The 20,469-nt window shown below is 44.6% G+C and overlaps 1 protein-coding gene across 23 annotated transcripts in view; it reads right to left on the reverse strand.

Moving 5' to 3' along the window:
- Positions 1 to 20,469, reverse strand: part of LOC133354450 (sorbin and SH3 domain-containing protein 1-like) — a 199,536-nt gene that overhangs the window by 38,058 nt on the left and 141,009 nt on the right. For 22 of the 23 annotated variants that reach the window (XM_061571285.1, XM_061571284.1, XM_061571294.1 and 19 more), the window contains 7 exons: positions 18,585 to 18,654; positions 17,178 to 17,228; positions 15,911 to 16,091; positions 9,070 to 9,277; positions 7,592 to 7,708; positions 3,137 to 3,220; positions 81 to 146 (listed from right to left, as the gene is read on the reverse strand). In XM_061571285.1, the coding sequence (XP_061427269.1) occupies positions 81 to 146; positions 3,137 to 3,220; positions 7,592 to 7,708; positions 9,070 to 9,277; positions 15,911 to 16,091; positions 17,178 to 17,228; positions 18,585 to 18,654 (777 nt within the window). The remainder of the gene's footprint in view (positions 1 to 80; positions 147 to 3,136; positions 3,221 to 7,591; positions 7,709 to 9,069; positions 9,278 to 15,910; positions 16,092 to 17,177; positions 17,229 to 18,584; positions 18,655 to 20,469) is intronic. The other variant, XM_061571293.1, reaches the window with a different exon arrangement.

The raw sequence follows: 20,469 nt of genomic DNA on the forward strand, positions 1-20,469 counted from the left end.
AACACGATAAAGCAGGCAGGAAAAAAAACAGCAAATCGAGAAAAGCAGCAAACAAAGAAGGTGGACAGAAAATGTTTTACCTTTCTATCCTCCACAGAAAGGGTGACAGTGTCTCCCGATCCAAAGTCCCAAGTCTTTTTAGGAGGCTGATGGAAGATGTGCGCACACGTTGTTTTTTTTTTACAGAGACATGACGGGAGACAAGTCCAAGGATAAAAAGCACAGCGATGATGTGGAAGAGTGAAGCAAAGATACAGATATTTTAGCAGAAATTGAAAGCCAGCACACACGCACACACACTGCAACGGTGTTTAATTCAAACAATTGCCGATAAGCCATGAGGTATTTGATAAAGTAACTTTAAAAGGGAAAGGGAGGTTTAGGCCGCCCTACTCAACACACTGCCGCAACAACCCTCATCAGGACAAGCGGATTGAGAAACGAACGAACGAGAAACGAACTTTAAAAGAAGAATCGCTGAAGACATTGAGCCATGAGACTTGTGGAGAAAATTGGTGAACCGAAGCCTCTTTTGCCATTGTGTTTGACCGATTCGACTCGTTCATTTCAATGCAATTATCATGTTCGCCGCCCGCCATATTACGTCCAGCTGATAGCGAAACTTTAAATATTAATGATGGTATGAATATGAATGATTATACAATTAATATGTCTCTGTGATATCATAGGTATCACAACCCCATGACCTCAAGGCATTATCAATCCAGCAGCAGATTGACAAAGGGCTGTAAATGAATTATAAATATTATCATCTAAAACTCTAACAATCCTTTTAATTGGGAGTATTTATTGAATTATATTAAGCTCTTAATTTATAATGAAAGGTAATTCCAATTTAGTCAAAATATTTGAATGATATGTGGTAATGAGTAGACAAATAACACTTTATCTTGCCCAGTGATACAATAAGTCGTCATGATTACGAGTCGTGAATTTATTCACGAATTATAATTTTTGTCTTGTTTGCGCAGTTTATAAAGTGACTATTTGTTCCCTATTTTTCTGCCTCGTCCAGTCTCATCGTTTCCATTATCCCAAAGGTAACATTTACACGTGATTTACATTAATAAAAAAATCATGAATACTTATATATACATATGAATAAGTATCTTGAGAGTAGAAGAATACATTTTAATCTACGAATTACTAAATGCCTAGAAGTGCGAGCTGAGTAAAGCAGTTGCAAAAATAATCTATTTTCTTAACAGCACCAATCAACAACAAAAATGCATTCCAAACTAACTCATAAGTTGGGCTATAATGTAAGATGTCTCTGTAATATTTTGCAAATAGAGAATTTTCAGCAAATGTTCGTACAAATTTGCACCTCTTGTGAAAAATATCTTGGTGAATTGTGACGCACAAAGGGTTAACAGAAACGTATAAAACAAAATCAAAGCAAAGCAAACAAAAGTATAAAATAGCACAAAGTGGAACCCATTAAATATCATTTCAGTTTTCACTCAAATTTGTTCAGTTGCAGTTACTCACTCTGAAAAAAAATAAAGCTATGCATATGTTAACTCAAAATAATCGTGAGTGTAATTGTTGAGAATATAAATAACAATGAATAAGCAGACAATGTCTCCTACATATATCCATGTCCACATAGAAGTACTAATATTTTTGACACATCCCATCAGGCATAAGGACAGGGTCCTTGTCTGCTCAATCAGCAGTTCATCAGCATTGATTCAAGAAAGGCTGACTGCTGATGAGAAATCGTATCTCGAAACTGGTCCAGAGTTTCATCTTCTTGGTTCTTTTGGTAAAGTCACGTAGAAGGGAAATAAAAAAAAAAATAATAAATAAAAAATTCTCACGACGTTTCGGCCACAACACAAGCAGCCGTCCTCAGGTGAAGAAACAGAGCTGTCGGAAAGACAGCGTTCCAATGAGGACGCTGTCTCAATGAGGACGCTGTCTTTCCGACAGCTCTGTTTCTTCACCTGAGGACGGATGCTTGTGTTGTGGCTGAAACGTCGTGAGAATTTGTATTTTATTGTTGTATTTTTATTATTTTATTATTTCCTTTGTACGTGACTTTACCGAAAGAACCAAGAAGATGAATCCCTGCAGTCACGAAAGCTTTAAATCGAAATTTGGTCCAGAGTTTGCTTGTCTTGAAACAATGCTGCTGATATTAAGCACTCCCAGAAGGCTGTGTGGCTGATGGGTTGAGCAATAAATGTTTTTATTTTGTATCTGGAGATAGATCTATACGAAAGATACATATTGTCTACGAATGTTTGAAATGTTAGTGGAAGACATCTCCAGCTGGCTGAGTGTGTTTATACGATCCAACGTGGCCCTGAATTCCCATAAATGAATGTGCTGTTGTTTAACTCTCAGCGGAGGTAGTTTATAGCGACTGTGGGTTTACAGTCACTAGTACACCAGTATACCACAATAGGACATTTTAGATATCTATTAAATTACTACGACAACATATTGAAATCATTACGTGGCCAAACAAAAAAAAATCTGTTAACCATATTTTAAATACTTGTTGTATAACCTTGCTAAATGTGACATGTGCATGTGAAATAAACATTTTATTTAATAATGAATGTAAACGGCTTATGTGCTTCATTAAAGACATATGTATGTCTGCTTTAAATGTGTAATGTCTTAGGCCACCTTCCTAATAATATGCATTGTTATTGAAATTTTATTTTATAGTTTGTTTATAGACATGATATTTCAGGGTTCCGTATATATCAAACAAAACAAAGCACAATGGTTCTCAGTACATAACGACCCCCTTTAAAATGAACACAAGGGCTTGAAACCACTTTCCCTTTGTAATGGAGAGAGGCAGAGGTAAAAGGGCTCTCAAATGTTGCTCAAGAGCAAGCAGTTGGCACAATGAGAGGGACAGATCCGAATTGGCTCCCATTGCATCCGGAACTCAAATCTGACCAACTCACGCACACACACACGTGTGTGTGTGCGACACACAGCTTGCACACTTGCCTTGGCACTGTCAATTCAACATTAGTTCAGAATAATATTAATATATTCACAAACAACCCAATCTCTGACTTTGTCTCGAAAGCCCCAATGTACTGAGAGCCGGGGTGAGTGGGCATGCGTGTCACCGTAAGCGACTTACCGGACGACCAAACTCCAGTTCGGAGAAGAACTTATACCACGGTTCATTCTCTAGGTCTATCTCTTCGGGACTAATTCGCCTTATCTGAGGTGGACAGGGAGGAGAGAGTGATTGGCGAAGGAGAAGCCAGGGAAAGAGGGGAGCCTTGCTGCTGTGGTGACGTGCATTGAACGGTTCACGTTTCTCAGTTTATTGCGTCGTGAATATTCTAATATCCGCACGAGAATTTGAAACAACGCATTATCCACCGGATTTGGGGTTTTTACCGCCCTCCCCAAGTATTGCTAACAGCGATTATGTTATGAACACGTCCTCTGAGCGAGTCAAATGTCACCGCCAAAGTTTGCCGCACCTACAACTGGCGTCACGTTCGAACGGCCCGTCCTGACCGTGTGACCCGAGTTGACCATGTGACCATAAAACTAGGCCGAGGCACGGTCGTGGCACGGTTGGGAGTGGTGTATTGCCGTTATCACAGCAGTGAGTTGTAACAAAAAAAAAACCCACAATTGTTTACCTGCTGAACAACTACTGATTGCTGTAAAGACAAGACTACATTGATGGGTTATTAGGTCATTGTCCGAATTTAAGAGAGAACATAAAAACATAAACTTGCCAACGGCGCTGCAGCAGATCAAAGGGTAATTTGGCAGTGACGTACACGTTAACAAAACACTAAGCGGCTCTGGCTGCCTAGCAAATGAATCGGGCGTGAAAAAATGCGATGCTCAGTGTCACAGCAGCGCGGCGGATATAGGAATGGGAGCATTTCAAGAAGCAAAACATAAGCGACACAACAACAATAGAGACACGTGTAATGATAAGAGAAGCAGAGATGAAGAGAGTGACGTGAGCGGGAAACTCAAGGATGCGCGAATCAAATTAATATTTGTCCTTTTGTACGATAGCACGGCGAGGATCTGCGGTGTGAACGCGGTGACCTCAGTGACCTCAGTTCGATTCCCCATCGTGGCGAACATCAGTTTGGCGAGTGATCTGTGAACCAGTGCTCGACCCTTGCTTCATCGACACACACAGACCAGGCGAGGTGAAGTAGGAATCAAACAACTCCCCAGTGAGAGGCCACCATTCCAACAGAGGCTCGACAAAGGGCTGTAAGTGACTATGTTGATTAAAATAGTAGTATGTTCTTCTTGGCTCTTTCGTAAAAGCCACGTAGAAGGGAAATAATAAAATAATAAAAATAAAACATAATAAAATAATTCTCACGACGTTTCGACGCTGTCTATCCGACAGACCTGTTCTTCACCTGAGGACGGCTGCTTGCGTTGTGGCCGAAACGTCGTGAGAATTATTTTATTATGTTTTATTTTTATTATTTTATTATTTCCCTTCTACGTGATTTTACCGAAAGAACCAAGAAGATGAATCCCTGCAGTCACGAAAGCTTTAAATCGAAATTTAGTAGTATGTTAACATGATGTGAATGTTGCGAACAGTCTTAGCTGCTTGTACAGCGTCTAAGGAGTAAACGTGCTCAAACGTCATGATGTACACTGCCTCGAACTTGCTGTGATCAACCATCCAATGCCCGATTCTTTAAGTTGTGTTTCTTGGGCTACATTTCACTGCGTCATGCTTAAGTCTCACAGAACAGTTAAAAAAGCAACAGAGGCAAGTACAACTGCAACAAGTACATCAACTAAATATACAACTGATATTAAGCGATCACTACGGAGGAATTATACAAACATCCAAATGCACGAACCTCCCGTATTTGTCTTGGGGCTCATGGTGGGCATGAATGGCAGTATTATAATACTATTAAAAATAATCTATGTCTTGAATATCCTGACTGGCTGCTGGCTGAGCTCTGTGTTTCCCTCAATCTACATCCTGTACAGGTGAGAGTCTGAACAGGTGAGAGTCTGAACGCGTGATAGACTGAACGGGTGACAGCATGAACAGTGAAAGTCTGAACCGGTGAGTACCTGAAACAGGTGAGCCTTGAGCTGCTGCCTTACCTAAACAGGGCCCAATTTAACACACATTTCCGGGCGCGCGTTCGGTAAACCTTTTATGAAGCTGTTTCGCTTTAACGGCAGCTTTTCTTCAGGGTACATTGCAAGTGACGTTTACAGGCAACGGCTGTCCCCGCAGTCACTGTGACTAGTTCACGTGAGTGGCAGGTTCACCTGTCGACCATGGAAGCAGTTGCTTCGTTGCAAAGTAGGCAAATTACACACACTCTAAAAACATTACACACTATATTGCTGTCATATTTGGGATACTGTAGTGGTGTGATGGTCAGCACAATGCACTTGCAATCCAGAGGAGGGTGTATCGATTAATACAGTGGTGCAAGTTTCTTAGATACTCACGGACACACCACAGTCAGTCGCGTCACGCGTGGTGGGGTAAAGTGTGGGTGCTCCCACCCCAGCCAAAGTGGTCTGGTCAGCATGGCAGAGTAGCTCAACAATACCCACTCAAGAGGGGCTCTCTAGGGCTCAGTCTACTGGAGGCTCTTCTGTCAACAGTGGTGTGAGCAAGCAGTCGCAGGGCTGCACCTTTGCCTTTTAAAATGTGTACGTCTGTCGTGCAGCGCGCAAAACTCCACTGCAATCGAAGAGGATGATTTCCAATCGAATACGATTTTAACTTTAAAATCAGTATTCGAACTTGTCACTCGAGGCATATATGACTTGTAGATTTATGAACGAAAATACATGGGACAACGCCTTTATTTTTAACAGATAATACAATTGACCTGTCCAGAGCGTTGCGTGCAGTAAAACGTGAATGTTTGACGACGTCGCTCAATCATCTCCCTGAACGGACGGTGAGATACAGCCAACGGCAACAAGGATGATGATGCATTGAACACACCAGCAATTACTCAGGGCTTTTTTACTCGGTTCAATGGGACCACTCCAGCAGCTGTTGACCGCCAAGCTTAAGCCTTTGAGGTCTGGGTGTGGATAACATCTTACAGCGAGGGTGGGGAATAATAACAATAATAAAAAAGAATAATTTCAATAACAGGCTGCACGATATTGACTCGCTCTCGGAGAGGTAGAAGAACTCAGAGGCGCGGGTAGGAACGGCGCTACCAACAATTGCCCCGAGCTCTGCATTCCTCTATATATTCGGGTGTTGTCGGCCAATTAATAGAGTGTTTACACACGCGGGAGGAAACCGGAGCACCCTGAGAAAACCCACCCACGAACCTACGGCCTGTGACTTCATTTCACACGCTGCGTTAGGTTTTTACGGTTGCGATGTATAGAAACTTAACTATTTTTATTTTACCAGGTGTAAGGCTCAACTGCGCTACATAGATCTTTTTTCAGAAGCGACCTGGCCACAAACAATAGTTCAACAAAGTGGCTTATCGCGTGGAAATGTATCGCAGCCAAACACTCTAAATGGCATTGTATAGCTCGACAGTGCTGTTCTGGTATTTTCGGCTTGCGCCCGTGTTTCGTTTGGTATGATGTGCAAACACTTCGCTCCACATTCTGGGAGTCTCATCAGCAACTGAATTCCGTTTCATCAAGAAGAAGGAGAAGCTCCCAGCACATGGGAGTGAAATGGTAAAACCCGAAAACATGATTTGTGAGCTACACATCTCATGCGGCCTGCAGCCACGTGGAGACCTGCCACTTCGAAACGGCCCACACATTATTCTTATCTATCTCTGCGAGTATCTTCGCTGCACTTATCAGAGAGAGGGAACTCTTTCGACCTGCCATGTTTCTAATTTCCGGTGCGTTCGGTCACACCTTGTCTTACAAGCGCCGCATTCTCCAGATCATGAGACTCACTCCCCCCACCCCTCCGTATTCTTAAGCAAGAGTTGGGATGCGACATTATCCGGTAAGGTTTGTGTGTATTTTGCAGCACTATATTGGCACTGGGGGCACGATTTCGGTGTGCACGCTAACTCTTCAGAGCGTCTCACTTTTCAGGTTGTCTTGTAATCCAGAGATTACGGTGGTTTCTCAGCAGAGAGCTAACAACGGGTATCGTCCTAGGACGGTCACAATGGGGCGTACTACCACTGCGTGACAGCCCGCTGTGTGACTGCGGGGAGCAGGAGACCGTGGCGCCATATCGTCTCCGGCTGTGAAGTCCGTGAGGGCGTGCCAGGCGGACTGGTTGTTGCCCTGCGCGTGCTGGAGGAGGAGGCTGTCAAATATCTCTGTGGCTACGTGATGTCCACTGACAATAACGTTGACAAACACATGTATCTATTTTTTTGCATATCTGGCGCTCTAACTGTATGACGGTCACGTGTGAAAGCGTCCGCTAAAAATATAAACGATCACGATTTACAGCGTCGCCCACCGTGTGGGCCCGCCACAGGCATCTCACGACTGATCTGCGCCCTCCGAGCTGGGGGAACGACGCGCCGCAACTCCCGCCGTGTCCGGGAGAAAAACTCCGCAAAAACTCCCAACCCAGCCCGGCGTCGTCGTCGTTGGGACCCACCTCTCCGGTGTCGTCGGCGCCGTGAGGCTCCCGCCCTCGGTCGCGCACGGACGAGACGCGCTCCCTCGGCTCGGGTGGCACGGGGTACGGCATCGGATCGAACGCCTTCAGCAGAGTCTGTGGTGGTGGTGGAGCGCACGGGGAGAGGCGGGGAGGGGGGGTGTGAAAGTCCACCTTTGTTTGCTCGTTTCAACGCGGCACGTGGACAAAGTCACCCTAGAAAGTTGCCCAACATTGTCGGGTCTCAGAGGCTGCGCACGGCGGTCGAGCCTGGTTTTACTTGGGTGGAAGGTTTGTTCGAGGATAGCAGATTTTTGATACGAACGTGGTGAAGTATGGTCAAATAACCGGAGCGGTGAGGCCATCGTGCGGTGGATTGGCTAAATGAGCTGCGGATGTACCGGGTATTGTAGGCTTGGGTTGTGAAGTGGCCGGATGATGGCAGTAAAGAAAATTATTCTTCAGACTATGAGTGTTATCGTTTCATATGAGTGGGTTTTCTCCAAGTACTCACTTAAGCACCTCTAAGGATTTGAAATCGCATACTTCCAATTGCGCGCCACGTGATATAAATAGAGAATCACCAGGCTGTGATACAATGATGGAATTCGTTTCTTATGCTGCTGATACCTTCATCAAACACGAAAAATGTAAATTGCAGACTAATGCTGCATTCAGGCTCATGCAGCAAACAAAACTACAAACAAAAAAAAACTATTCAGAATAAAGTTTTTGGGTTAGATCGCGTTATTTATAAATGTGTCGTAAACCTTCACCACCCGACACTCAGTAAAAAAGTGTCGCGTTGTACTAAAAAACGGTAAATGTTGTGAATTCACTCTTCAACACACCGGTGGGCTAAAGTAGTGAACTATTTGTCTTTTGTCAACGTGACACTTTTTTACTGATTGGCCGTGTCGGGTGGTGGAGGGTTACGACACATTCATAAATAACGCGATCCAACCCAAAAACGTTTATTATGAATAATATTGGTCGCGAAAGCCTTACGTTTTAAACTAAAAAAAAAACTACTAAACTATTTTTGTTTTACCACTTCAGGTCCACTGAGCTATGTAGCTCTTCTTCAGAAGTGACCCGACTACAAATAACAGCTCAACGAAGTGGCCTCGCACGTGGAAATGTATAGCAGACAAATACTCAAATTAATGTTTTCTAAATGTGGAGGCAAAAACCGAAGGGCCCGGAAAAGAATCCACGCAACCACGGGGAGAACATGCCAACTCCAAATGTATAGGCGTCAAGGTTAGGATCAAACTCATGACCTCTTGCATAGTTAACATCATATGATTATCGTATACAGAACGTATGTTGAACTTCTATTGTACCTCATCGGAGATGTGGACTAATCGGGGGTATACCTGGTATACCTCCAGGTAAACCAGGCGAGGCAGTTAAAATCACGCGATTGTTGGTGCCCGTCAATCGAGCGAAGCAATCGAGCGAAGCAACGCGGTTACCTGTTTCTGCTGCTGCAGGACGGAGGACTTCCCCGGTTCGTACTCGAAGATGCTGCGCGGCTCGGCGCGGTATCGCCGCGTGTCCACCTTGGTGTCGGGCGGTGCCCACGCGTTCTTGGTGGGCGAGGGCAGCGTGCGTCCGAACCGCGCCTCGTCAGCCGCCGCCGCCTCCCTGCCCGCGTCTTTGTTCGCGTCGCCGCTGCGCCAGCTGCCGGGTGGAGGGAAATCGCAAGGTGACATCGCGCAAAAAAAAAGGTGAATTTTTTTGTAATAAACGGCACGCGCCATTCGCAGCCACAGGAGGGGGGTACGCGGGGGTGCGTGCCCGACGCGCTTTGTGCCCTGACCGATACATCGTTCCCCTAGCTGTAGCCCTTTTTGAAAATGGTAGAGTCCAATTGGTTCGTGTTAACTGAGTCCGCTTATGAGTGTAAAGTCAGCAATTCTTCAAGTGTCGTGCTTGGCTTCCCTAAGGGTTGTTGCAGGGTTTGGAGAGAAAAACAATCGACGTGCACACGCGTGCCAAACACAAAGATGATGATCCACCGTGTAGCCTTAACAGACGGTTGGGTCAAGTGCTGTTAGCGAGCACCTATTAAGGACGCTGCCTTTGTCTCTGTATTTACACATTTCACCAGGTACTCATTTGAGCTTGAGAAATGTGAACACATTATTTGTCTCTAAATTACTGCCCTAAATTGTTCACATGCTCTGTCCATTTGAAAAGCCACTTGTACATCTTATTGCAAGGCAAAACTCCACTGTTATAGTAATTTTTTTTAATTTCTGTTTCCTTTGGCGCCTAAGCCACTGGGGCCTCTTTAATAAATACAGTAGAACCCCTCTAAACGGTGGTAATTGGTTCCACGAAACCGGTCGTAAAGAGTTTTTAGGAAATACACGTTAGAGGCTTAATTCGTTCCGATATCAAAAAACGTACTTTATAATATTTAAACAATGGATATGAATGCATAAAGATACTAACATCATTATAAAAACGTGATATGAAAAGAAACACGGCTAATCAATGCACTAATTAATATTTACTCTACCTACAAAAGCCCGTCGTCAACAAGGGAATGGTCGGTAAGCGAACACATTGGGCTCTATGGAGGCCGTCATTAAGCGATTAGTCATTAACAGGGGTGGTCGTTAAGAGGGATTCTACTGCAATGCAGTCAGCGCAGTAAATTACATAATTGTAGCACCGCATCAATAACGCTGCCACAATATGAATATACACTCATTTACTTGATACAGCAAGCGTGCTGTGACGGTTCCACCTGAAGACGGAAGCTTGTGTTGCCTCCGAAACGTCGTGATTTTTATTTTATTTTACTTTTATTAATTTTAATTTTCATTTTTTACCTACGTGACTTTACCGAAAAAACCTAAGAATATGAATCCTTGAAGTCACGAAAGCTTCAAATCTAGAATGAATATATACATCACAAGAAACACTTTGGGACAATGCCCCCTTCTTCATAGCAGAGAGGGGCCATTACCTGAAACGTCGACTACTACAATGTTTTAATCCTGTTAGAGCAGGATTACTTGTGTTTGTGCACCTCTGCCAATGCCGTATAAGATTGTTGTTGTTTTTGTTGATCTTATGGTATGGTAGCGCCAATGGCAGCTTACCTGGGGTTCACATTTAATGGCCTCCAGGTGAAGCTCTCAAAGTAAATAAAAATCTGGCACAAATCGACAAAGGGCAAGTTGCCCTTACAGCTCTGACCGTTGCGTTTATGACATTCCACCTGTCTGATAAACGTATCTGGCACACCGCACCACACGCCCTTCTTGTTGTTGAAAACTCCCAAGCGTGGCGATGTCGTAAAAAAAGTTGAGATTTACGGTCTGAGACAAGGCTCTCCTAGCCATGCGGGGGGGGGGGGGGGGTACATCGTAAATCCGGCTCTGTTTAAGAGACTCCTCTCAAAGCTTTGGTCGCATTACGAAGCTCGTGAGCGAATGAGAGAAAATGCCGTGGTCTTATTTTTGTCTTTTTTTTTTCGAGACAGCGAAAGCATGGAAGTCAACAGCCCTGTGCGAATGTTCCTCAGCGATGAGTGACATTCGCAAATTGAAAATAATCGCCCGGGGGGGTTCAGAGTTCATAACCACTCAGAGGATGCTGGATATGCGTGGAATGAAGTGGGAGGTCACTGAGGGTCGGCGAAACTATTTAATAAAAACGGCATCTCAGTAAAAAAAAAATGTTCACGTGACAGCGACATTGCTGAATCTGCACGAGGTGCTCGTGGTTACGACGTAATCGTCATCATGATTATTATTATCAAGTTGTGTTTACAAATGAGCATAAGGTCTGGAGGTGAACGCATAATCATCTTCATCATCACCATTATCACAAAGTCTGTGTTGGCAAATCTGCATTGGATGTTGAGGTCGCCACATCATCAACATGATCATTGTCATCGTGATCATGACGATCATTATCATCATCATTATCATCATCAGTCTTCATGTTCAGGCTCCACGTGGGTTGGTTGAGAGAAAGCATTCCCCCCCATGCTGTCCTATCTTCCTTTTTATCCCCGTCTTTTTACTGTAGTTGTAAAATATGATGTTTTCAATCGGTGCACATTGCCCGCTGTGACATGGGGATTGGTATCATGGACGTTTGTAAACAACAACGAAAATTTTACAGAAGCTGGAAAGTGTGTGAAGAAACATGAGGTGGTGCTTGCTAGGAATTGTTAAGACAGACAGAGAAACATTTGGATGAGGGAACAAACACCGGTTAGGGAGATCGTATCGACTGTCAAGAGAAGGCCCCCACCCTGAGATCAGCTCATGTGAAGGATCTAGATGAGATAATTGCATTATGAGACCACCAGAAACGGTGATGGCATGTGGAGGGCTTCATCCAGCAGTGAATAGAGCATGGCAGTTGCGTGGAGATAAAAGATGTGGTCGAGCATCGTGCTGTCACGATCTTTGCTTGAACGTTGCAGAACGAGACTTCCTCAGCACTCTGAAATAAAACCACGCTTAGGCACGGTGGTTATTAGAGAGGGATGATATCGCATTACTTTTGAGGCACATTAATAAGTGTTGAGCGGCACTTTAAGTGCTCTGGACATGCTGACATGATGTTTACCGAATTAGGGAGTAGTAACAGCCAGCTTATGACTCTTAAGTCTCTCCGTATTGGTATGATCGCAGCCCTAGCCCTAGGTCATTCCATTGTGAAGGCTTGACGGCACAAAGAGAGGTCTTCATTTTGTAGGAGGCTGACCCAACACCTGGGGGCTTCAGGCAGTGTTCCAGTACTCACTTAGCAGGGCACTTAAATTGTTCTCTCCACTAATCCCCGCATGTTTAGTTGGCTTTGAGCTTCAAAACACGGCGATACCATTGTCCTCTCCGCAGCTGAGCCGCCCCGATCAACTCCGTCGAGCGCATTAAGAATTCACGAGCAATTTCCAAGATTCACCTTTCCCGGCTCTTTCCAGCTGCCGACACGGTTGACACTCTTCGGCACAGGTAATGGGCTCAATGTGAGCACCTTCCATTCGTTCACGAGCCACACAGATTAGCCGCATTAGCAAACTGTTACAACGTGCCCTCATATCACTGTGCAGAAAAATGCTGGTAAAACTGTATGAGCTTAGAAGGTGAAGCTTATTTATGTCCATATAAATATCTCTCTTTAATAATAATTATAATTTGCAATACTTTGTCAATTCACTGCTAGATGAAGACTGCATCAGGCTACTCAGCCATGGGGGGTGTTTGACCGGGCGCCCTTTTTGCGAGATGTTAACTACCTCGCCTGGTATATATGAGGCCTGTATATTTGGAGTTTGCATGTTCTCCCCATGGTTGCGTGGATTTTTCTCCTCGTGTCCTCCGATTTTTCCCTCCACATTTAGAAACTGTTCAAAATTTACACACAATCTGCCACTTCATTTGTGGCCAGGTTCGTTGAGCTGTTATTTCTTCTGAAAAAGAGCCATATAGCAGCTCAGTGGGCCTTACCTGGTAAAATAAAAATTATTTGGTTTTAGCTTATTGATGAAGGTTTCTGTTATTTGTGCCACGCTGCCAACGCGGCAGTACAAATGCTCATTTGACTTGCAGTTGCGTTCGCGACGCCGCCGCGCCGTTTCACATCAGTTCATAAAACCGGCCGCACGACGCGCATTGCGAGCAGGGCCACAGCGTAAACAGCTTCCCTCTGCTGGCCCTCTTTGGTCACCCGTGAGCGTGAAGCAAAAAGGTCCCCGGCGTGTTTTCGGGTTGTATCCGCGCGTGGGGCGTGTTGTTTGAAAACCCCTAAGCAGCCGAGCTAACAACCAGATTGTCCCTCAGGAGACCCAAGTCGCCCATGGACCCGACCCGAAAATTGCCCGGTGGTCCGTTACATCGACAATTTAAACGCGTGGGGAGGGGATGCTCAGGAGGTGCTTGTGTGGTCACTTTATCAAAGTGATCCTTCGCGCGCAAGAGCGTTCATCATCGATAGGATGTGTGAGCTCCACAGCACTGAGACCACCCAGGAAAACTGGGTAAACCACAGTGACGGGGTGCCACGATTGCGAAAATGATTTCGTCAAAAACTAATAGTCAGAGAACTATAAGCCCTCAGCTGTAAATAAACAATGAATCACACGGTGGGGTTTTGCATCGTGGGTGTTTGGATAAGGCCGACACTTTCAGCTCCTCCTCCATTGCCCTTCAACATAAAACTGAGCGAGGATTGGGTGGCAGAGTCTGGCAGAACATGGAAACTATGCGCAGGCCTCCCACTGATACGGTAAATAATTACGTACTTTCTATGTTAGACACATTCCTCTGAGCACGATTGGCTACGTACGGTGCGAAAGAAGCTCAACATGCATACATACACTCAATGAAGCAAAAGTTCCAACTCAGCTAGCTGGCTGCAAGGCTAAGAATAATATTTGTTTCATTGCGGGACAATTCTGAAAAAAGAGTCTAATACATCTGTGAGACTTTTCTGGGAAATTATTGGCATTATTATTATTTGATTTCCTCCATTCCTCTGACTTCTTATGCCTGCAATTGTTGTTATTGTTGATTGAATATGGCACCAAGAGCCATACATTACACAGCCCTTTCTCAATCCACTGCTGGATGAAGGCCCCCCCCCCCCGTGCTGTGGCAGGTAAGGGGGCCATTTGCCCACTCCAATGGCCAGTGCAGGTTTGGTGTTGAGAGGGGCACCCATCGTCGCCAGTTCAGATGTCACACGACACTAAAATTATCCGTGGCTGCTAGGTAGCACACGGTTGGCTACGTACGGTGCGAAATAAGTTCGGCATGCGTACATTCGCAGCAAACTTAAAAAAACTGAGCACGAACAAATTGCGCAGCGTGTAAAAAACACAACGGGACGCCCATTGTTTCTGCCATCGTGACCATTAGAAGAAACTCACTTGACGTTTTTAGACGAGAGCTCAAAAGAGTAAACTCTGAGCAGCTGGAGACACAAAGGCCAGGCTTAACATAAGAGCACGGGAGAGGACCTGGAGCCAACAAACGTTTACGTTTGTTGTTGTTGTTGTGAAAGTAAAATAATTATTTATAATGCTTGTTGCAATTGCCTAGCAATATGTAAAAATGTATTCAAATTGAAATGTGTATTCACGCTAAGATCGTTTACGTGGTGCTCATAAGCGATGTGATGTGCCTGGAGATTTATTGAAATGTCACTTGCATCCCTACCCTACTGAAGGCTGTTTGGGATGTTCTCCTGAGATTACAACAACTAAACATTGCTCTCAGTATACCTCGGTCTTGCTTGAATTCGAAACTCCTGGCTCTTACCTGGTCATGAATCAGAATTCACTGCTTTATTACTAAATACACTGTTTTATTTCCAGATATGTGCTATGATGAAGGGACATTGCTCTAAATCTCGACGATTATGTACTCTTTCTTTTAAGGCCACGGTGTTATTGGGGAATGTGTTGAGTTTAGTTTCTGTTTTTTTATTAATATAGAGCAGTAGATATCCCTGTTCAATCCCCCCAAACTCCACTTCACTTTATTACACTATAAAAAGAAGACCCAGTACTCTGGGTTATAAGACGCTCTCGAAAGTAAGACGCACCCAAAGCTTGTAGCCGGTGTCAATAAAGCTAAACAAATTGGGCCTCATACACACACACAGCTCTACCGGATTATAAGACATACCCGCAACCTTTGCTTTAAAATCCAGGGAAAACACAATCCGGAGAATACGGCAACACTGAATTAAGTTATGCTAAATGTTAACACGTAATGACGTTACACCAAACATTAACACATAAACTTTCCTGGTTGGACCGCATGTTGAGAATTCTTTCCTCCATTAAGCTTTCGCAACGAACACTACTGCTACGACGGGCATCCTCAGGAGCCGAATAACAACAACAATAACAATGATTCAATTTCGATTTAAAGCTTTCGTGACTGCAGGGATTCATCTTCTTGGTTCTTTCGGTAAAGTCACGTAGAAGGTAAGTAATAAAATAATAAAAATAAAACATAATAAAATAAAATAAAAATGTAATATAATAATATAATATAATAATATAATTATTTTGTTATGTTTTATTTTTATTATTTTATTACTTCCCTTCTACGTGACTTTACCGAAAGAACCAAGAAGAAGAACAATGATTCAGTGCATGCCGAAAGCTCGAGAGAAGAAATGCTCGCCATGCAACCAGGCCCGGGGAAAAAAAAAACAGATCCGCTCATGGATCACGGCCAAACTAATTTCGCGAGGGGCGGTCCGTAATCGGCAGATGATGTCCCGCTGTGAGCGTGGCGCTGCCGGAACGCCGTAGAACGCCGCGGAACGCACCTCTCCGAGTCGGAGTACGAGCGCGACGTGGGAGGCGCGGGGCGCGCGGGCGGCGTTCCGCCGCTCTGCTGGGGCCGCGGGTCCGCGTCGAGGCCGTCGGCCAAGCTGCGCGACCGTGGCATGTACATCTGCGCCGGCGCCGCCGTGTGCTTCTGAATGGGGCTGCTCGGGCCCCCGTAGGCTATTGGGAGGGAACGGGAGCGAGAGTCGGTGGGGATGGAGGTTTGAGGTTTGAGAGCAAATGCAGTTTGGGTGAGAGCTTCCGCGAGGGAATGTGTCTCCACGAACGCAAAAATGAGCATTGCGAAGAGATAACATGTGATGGTGGTTGTGAGCCAGTGGTGGTGATTGCGAATTGCCACGGTAGTGATCAGTCTCCCTATAGTACCGCAATCTCCGGTCATGCTCGCAGTAGCGGCTTTGGGATAAACATCGAAGAAAGGTGGTCACCGCATCGTGCGTGCGCTTTCCGATGGGCTTCTGTGGCAGTCTGGAACACTCCTCCTTCTGATATTATGAAGTCAGTGGAGCTATGCACTTTTAAATGTAGATTAAAAAGGAATGTCTTTAGAACTGCTTTTTGTATTTAGTTTGTTGTCTTTCCCCCACACCTCCGATTAGCACGGTTGACTATGTACGGTGCAAAAGAAGTTCAACATACGTACAACTGTTTCTCTGCTGTGTCAATTCGTATTTTATTGCTTGTTGCCTATCTTCACAAATTTTACTGCAATTGTGTTATCTTTCAGTCTCATGTCATGAAATAAAAAACACATTAGAAATTCTCACAAGAGCAGTGCAATAGCCTCGTGTTAGACAATGATCCGCGAGAAGTGGATATCACATAACTACTTCAGAGATCCACCCAAGTGACCTCTATTATCTACACTAGGAGGCACCACTTTCTCACTCATGCTGCTACAGAGTTCTGATCATCACACGACACCCACTTGTGATGTTTTTTTTTAATTCACAAGAGCCGATACAGTCATCAGTGATCGGATTGAGACCATCAAACCCACTGCATTTAAAAACCCCGGTTTATTCGCAGGTGTCTGCCTGGATTACAATGCAGGATGTCGGTGATGCAAGCTCAGCGCTCTGACCTCTGACCTCTGAGCCACGTGGCCATCTCCAGATTTCCACAATTTTTCTTCATATTATTTAAAAATAAACAACTACACCTTTCTGTGTGATCCCAGTAGCCTTGATAACTCTGTGTGATGTGTTCCACGGGCCCTTTGTAGATCGACCGCTTAATACTCACAGGTGCTTTCCCAGTCTGCAGAAGTGGGCGTGTAGTGTTCAAAGTCATCATCTGCAATGTAACATAAATGCAAAGTCTCCTGTGACGAATAATATTGACAGGGGTAAATAAATACTGTTACTAAACAGTATTAATTAAGCAGCCCTTGTTACACCGTCGAAAAATTCGCGAGCACATGAAATGTGCCAGATTTGGTTGGATCTCTGAAACTAAGCAGAGTTGAGCCTGGATAGTTGTTGGATGTGTTGTGACCACCATGTACAGCCGCTTGTTATCGGCTGCACGGCTATGTGGTGGCCACAAGAGAGCAGTGTGGCAAAATAATTCGTTGGACACATCGCGTTGGGTTTCCTTCTTGAAAATAGCCACTAGGGTTTGGTTCATGGTTCGTGAACCAAACCCTCATGGTTTGGTTCGCATCACGTTTCGTGAACCAACCCCTAGTGGTGTGGTTAGCATCGCTCCAGGCCACTTCTACTGTATCTCCTCCAATGCTGAAGAGAAAATACATCTGCTGTGCTGCTTTGAGGTTTACGCTTTTAGGAGACGCTGTCACGGACGGATGCTCTTTCTATACCACGACCCATATCGTAGCATCGGCCGGTGAATTCCTTTGAAGGAATCGCCGAACAACATCCCACTTAATCGTCTGTCACCGTGACTCAAATTCACGTTTGATCAGCACGAAGGGCACCTTTTGTTTATGCATTAGACGGCATAAAAAAAAAAACTTTTAATAAATGCCGTCTTTTGTTTTGCAGAATGGTTTGCGTGACAGGCGAAGCAATTGTGTAATCAGTAGCTCTACAGAGCTGCCAGTGTCTCATCGGGTTTCTCCAAGATAAATGAATATTCTGATCCTCTCCTGGTTAATATTTACCGAGCGACCTCCCTCCCCACAAATGAGACCTCGCGGGTGACTCTGTGCCTCGCTAATTGACAAGGCAAAGGGATAAGGGGCAGCAGCTTCACGTTTGAATCGGCCCGAGATAAATGAACCCCCAAATGTCGACAGACATGACTGCACGTAAAGAGTGTTCGCGCACGGGCTGAGCAGACCTATACAAATAAATAAATAACTACGACACCGAGCGGATCAAACAACAAATGGATACGATGCTGCAGAGTTGGCGGAAATTAATCTATGTGGTTGCAAACCTGTCCTGGTTTTAGCCATATTTTTTTTATATAAACTATCCTGGGAAATCCGCAGCTCCCTTCTCAGAAACAATTAAAAGTTACACATTTTTGTGAGTTGCATAATAATATTAAAAAACGGCACTCGCGTCAACGCATTTACATTTAGTTTTCCCCTTTGCTGGTATTTTGAGATCTTCTTCTTCTTCCCACATATCCTAATTCTTTGTACATCAGAGGTGGCCACCCTAGAGTGCCCTGGGACCTCACCTCCAGCTTTGTGCACCGTATGAATCTGCTTGAACATGGTCTTGTACCAGTCCTTGGGCTTGTCCACCGTCTGCCACAAACCCGTGGAAAGAAGGGAGGGATATACAGACAGGCACATATATTATCATCGTTCAGTGCTGCTATCCACACTCACATGGGTATATTGTCCATGAACAGCGCTTTTTAACACGTAGGCTTTCGCGACCAGTATTATTCATAATCAACGTTTTTGGGTTTAGATCGCGTTATTTATAAATGTGTCGTATCCCTCCACCACCCGACACGGCCAATCAGTAAAAAAGTGTCACGTTGACAAAGGACAATTAGTTCACTGCTTTAGCCCACCGGTATGTTGAAGCGTGAAACCACAACATTTACTGATTGGCCGTGTCGGGTGGTGGAGGGTTACGACACATTTATAAATAACGCGATCTAAACCCAAAAAACGTTGATTATGTACAGCGCTTTTGTCAATCTGCTGCTAGATGGATGTATGTCTGTTCAACTTCTTTTGCACCGTACATGGCCAACCCTGCTAATCGGAGGTGCGGGGAAAGACAACAAACTAAACACAAAAAGCAGCAATTAACAAATGAGTTTTAAATCTATATTTAAACATGCACAGCTCCAGTGACTTCCTAAAATCGACAAGAAGAGCGTTCCAGACGGCTGCTGAAGTGAATCTGATGCAGTGACCATCTTTATTCGATGGCCAGCCAAAAGCCACTGCGAGGATGACCGGAGTTCGCGTGGTGGTTTATGCTCCATGACGAGATCAGCGAGGTATGGTGGTTCATCTTTTTGGTTCTTTCGGTAAAGTCACGCAGAAGGAAAATGATAAAATGATAAAAATAAAACATCATGTTTAATTTTTATTATTTTATTGACGTGACTTTACCGAAAGAACCAAGAAGATGAATCCCTGCAGTCACGAAAGCTTTAAATCGAAAAATATTGTGGTTCATTTGTGGTGAGCACTTTGTATGCAATGATGGTCTCTCCACGCTATGCGGGTCTTGTAAGGTTTATTTGACCATACTGCACCATTGCCGGCCAGTGCGGGTCGGTAAAGGTGGTGAGCATTCTCTGATGCGCATGTGCATTTTTTCAGTTCTAGTCCAATCATTTTTGTGCTCATGACCCTGTTTCCTAGGCACATTGGGACGTGGCTTTTAATTACCAAGCTCACGTTTACAACAACTTGCCAACGAGCCCTAGTCCACCTATTTCACTCATCGTTTAGATTTCGGTTCACCTTCAGTAGCTGTCTTAGGTACACACATTGCGCTGCATTTTAAGTTGTGTCTTTCCTTCAGACATCTCCAAATTTCTTGAGAACTTGTTATACATGACACACGTAATAATCATTTAACATATTTGGTATTCACACCGCTCGTTTAACGAAGGGGGGGGTGCTGTGTTACACACGATCTGCAGTAGTTGTACAGTCAGGAGTGATGGTACGATGTGTAATCTCTTGTTGAGTAATTCGCGATGTAATTTTTCGAAACTGTGGACCGTGATGCTGGCAAACACAACGGCCTACTCTCTTTCGAATGACGTCATGGGCATCGTCAGCGTCCACCGCGGTATTTCACGGCTAACGCACGCCACAGCATTAACCGGGGCGGCCTGCTGGATCTTTCGAACCGCCAACCTCCGGAACAAGCGACGGACGCGTGACGGCTGGGCCACGTCACATGCCCGATATATATAAAGTAGAACCCTCTTAACGAGCACCCCTGTGAACGACTAATCGCTTCACGACGGGCCTCCATAGAGCCCAGTGTATGGTCGTGTAGTTTATAATGTAGTGTAGAGTAGTGGAGTGTATAGTAGTGTAGTGTATAGTAGTGCAGAGTAGAACCCCTCTTAACGAGCACCC

Source organism: Lethenteron reissneri, chromosome 47, assembly GCF_015708825.2.
Source record: "Lethenteron reissneri isolate LAM-NWPU_2019-01 chromosome 47, ASM1570882v1, whole genome shotgun sequence".
Taxonomy (NCBI): Eukaryota; Metazoa; Chordata; class Hyperoartia; order Petromyzontiformes; family Petromyzontidae; genus Lethenteron; species Lethenteron reissneri.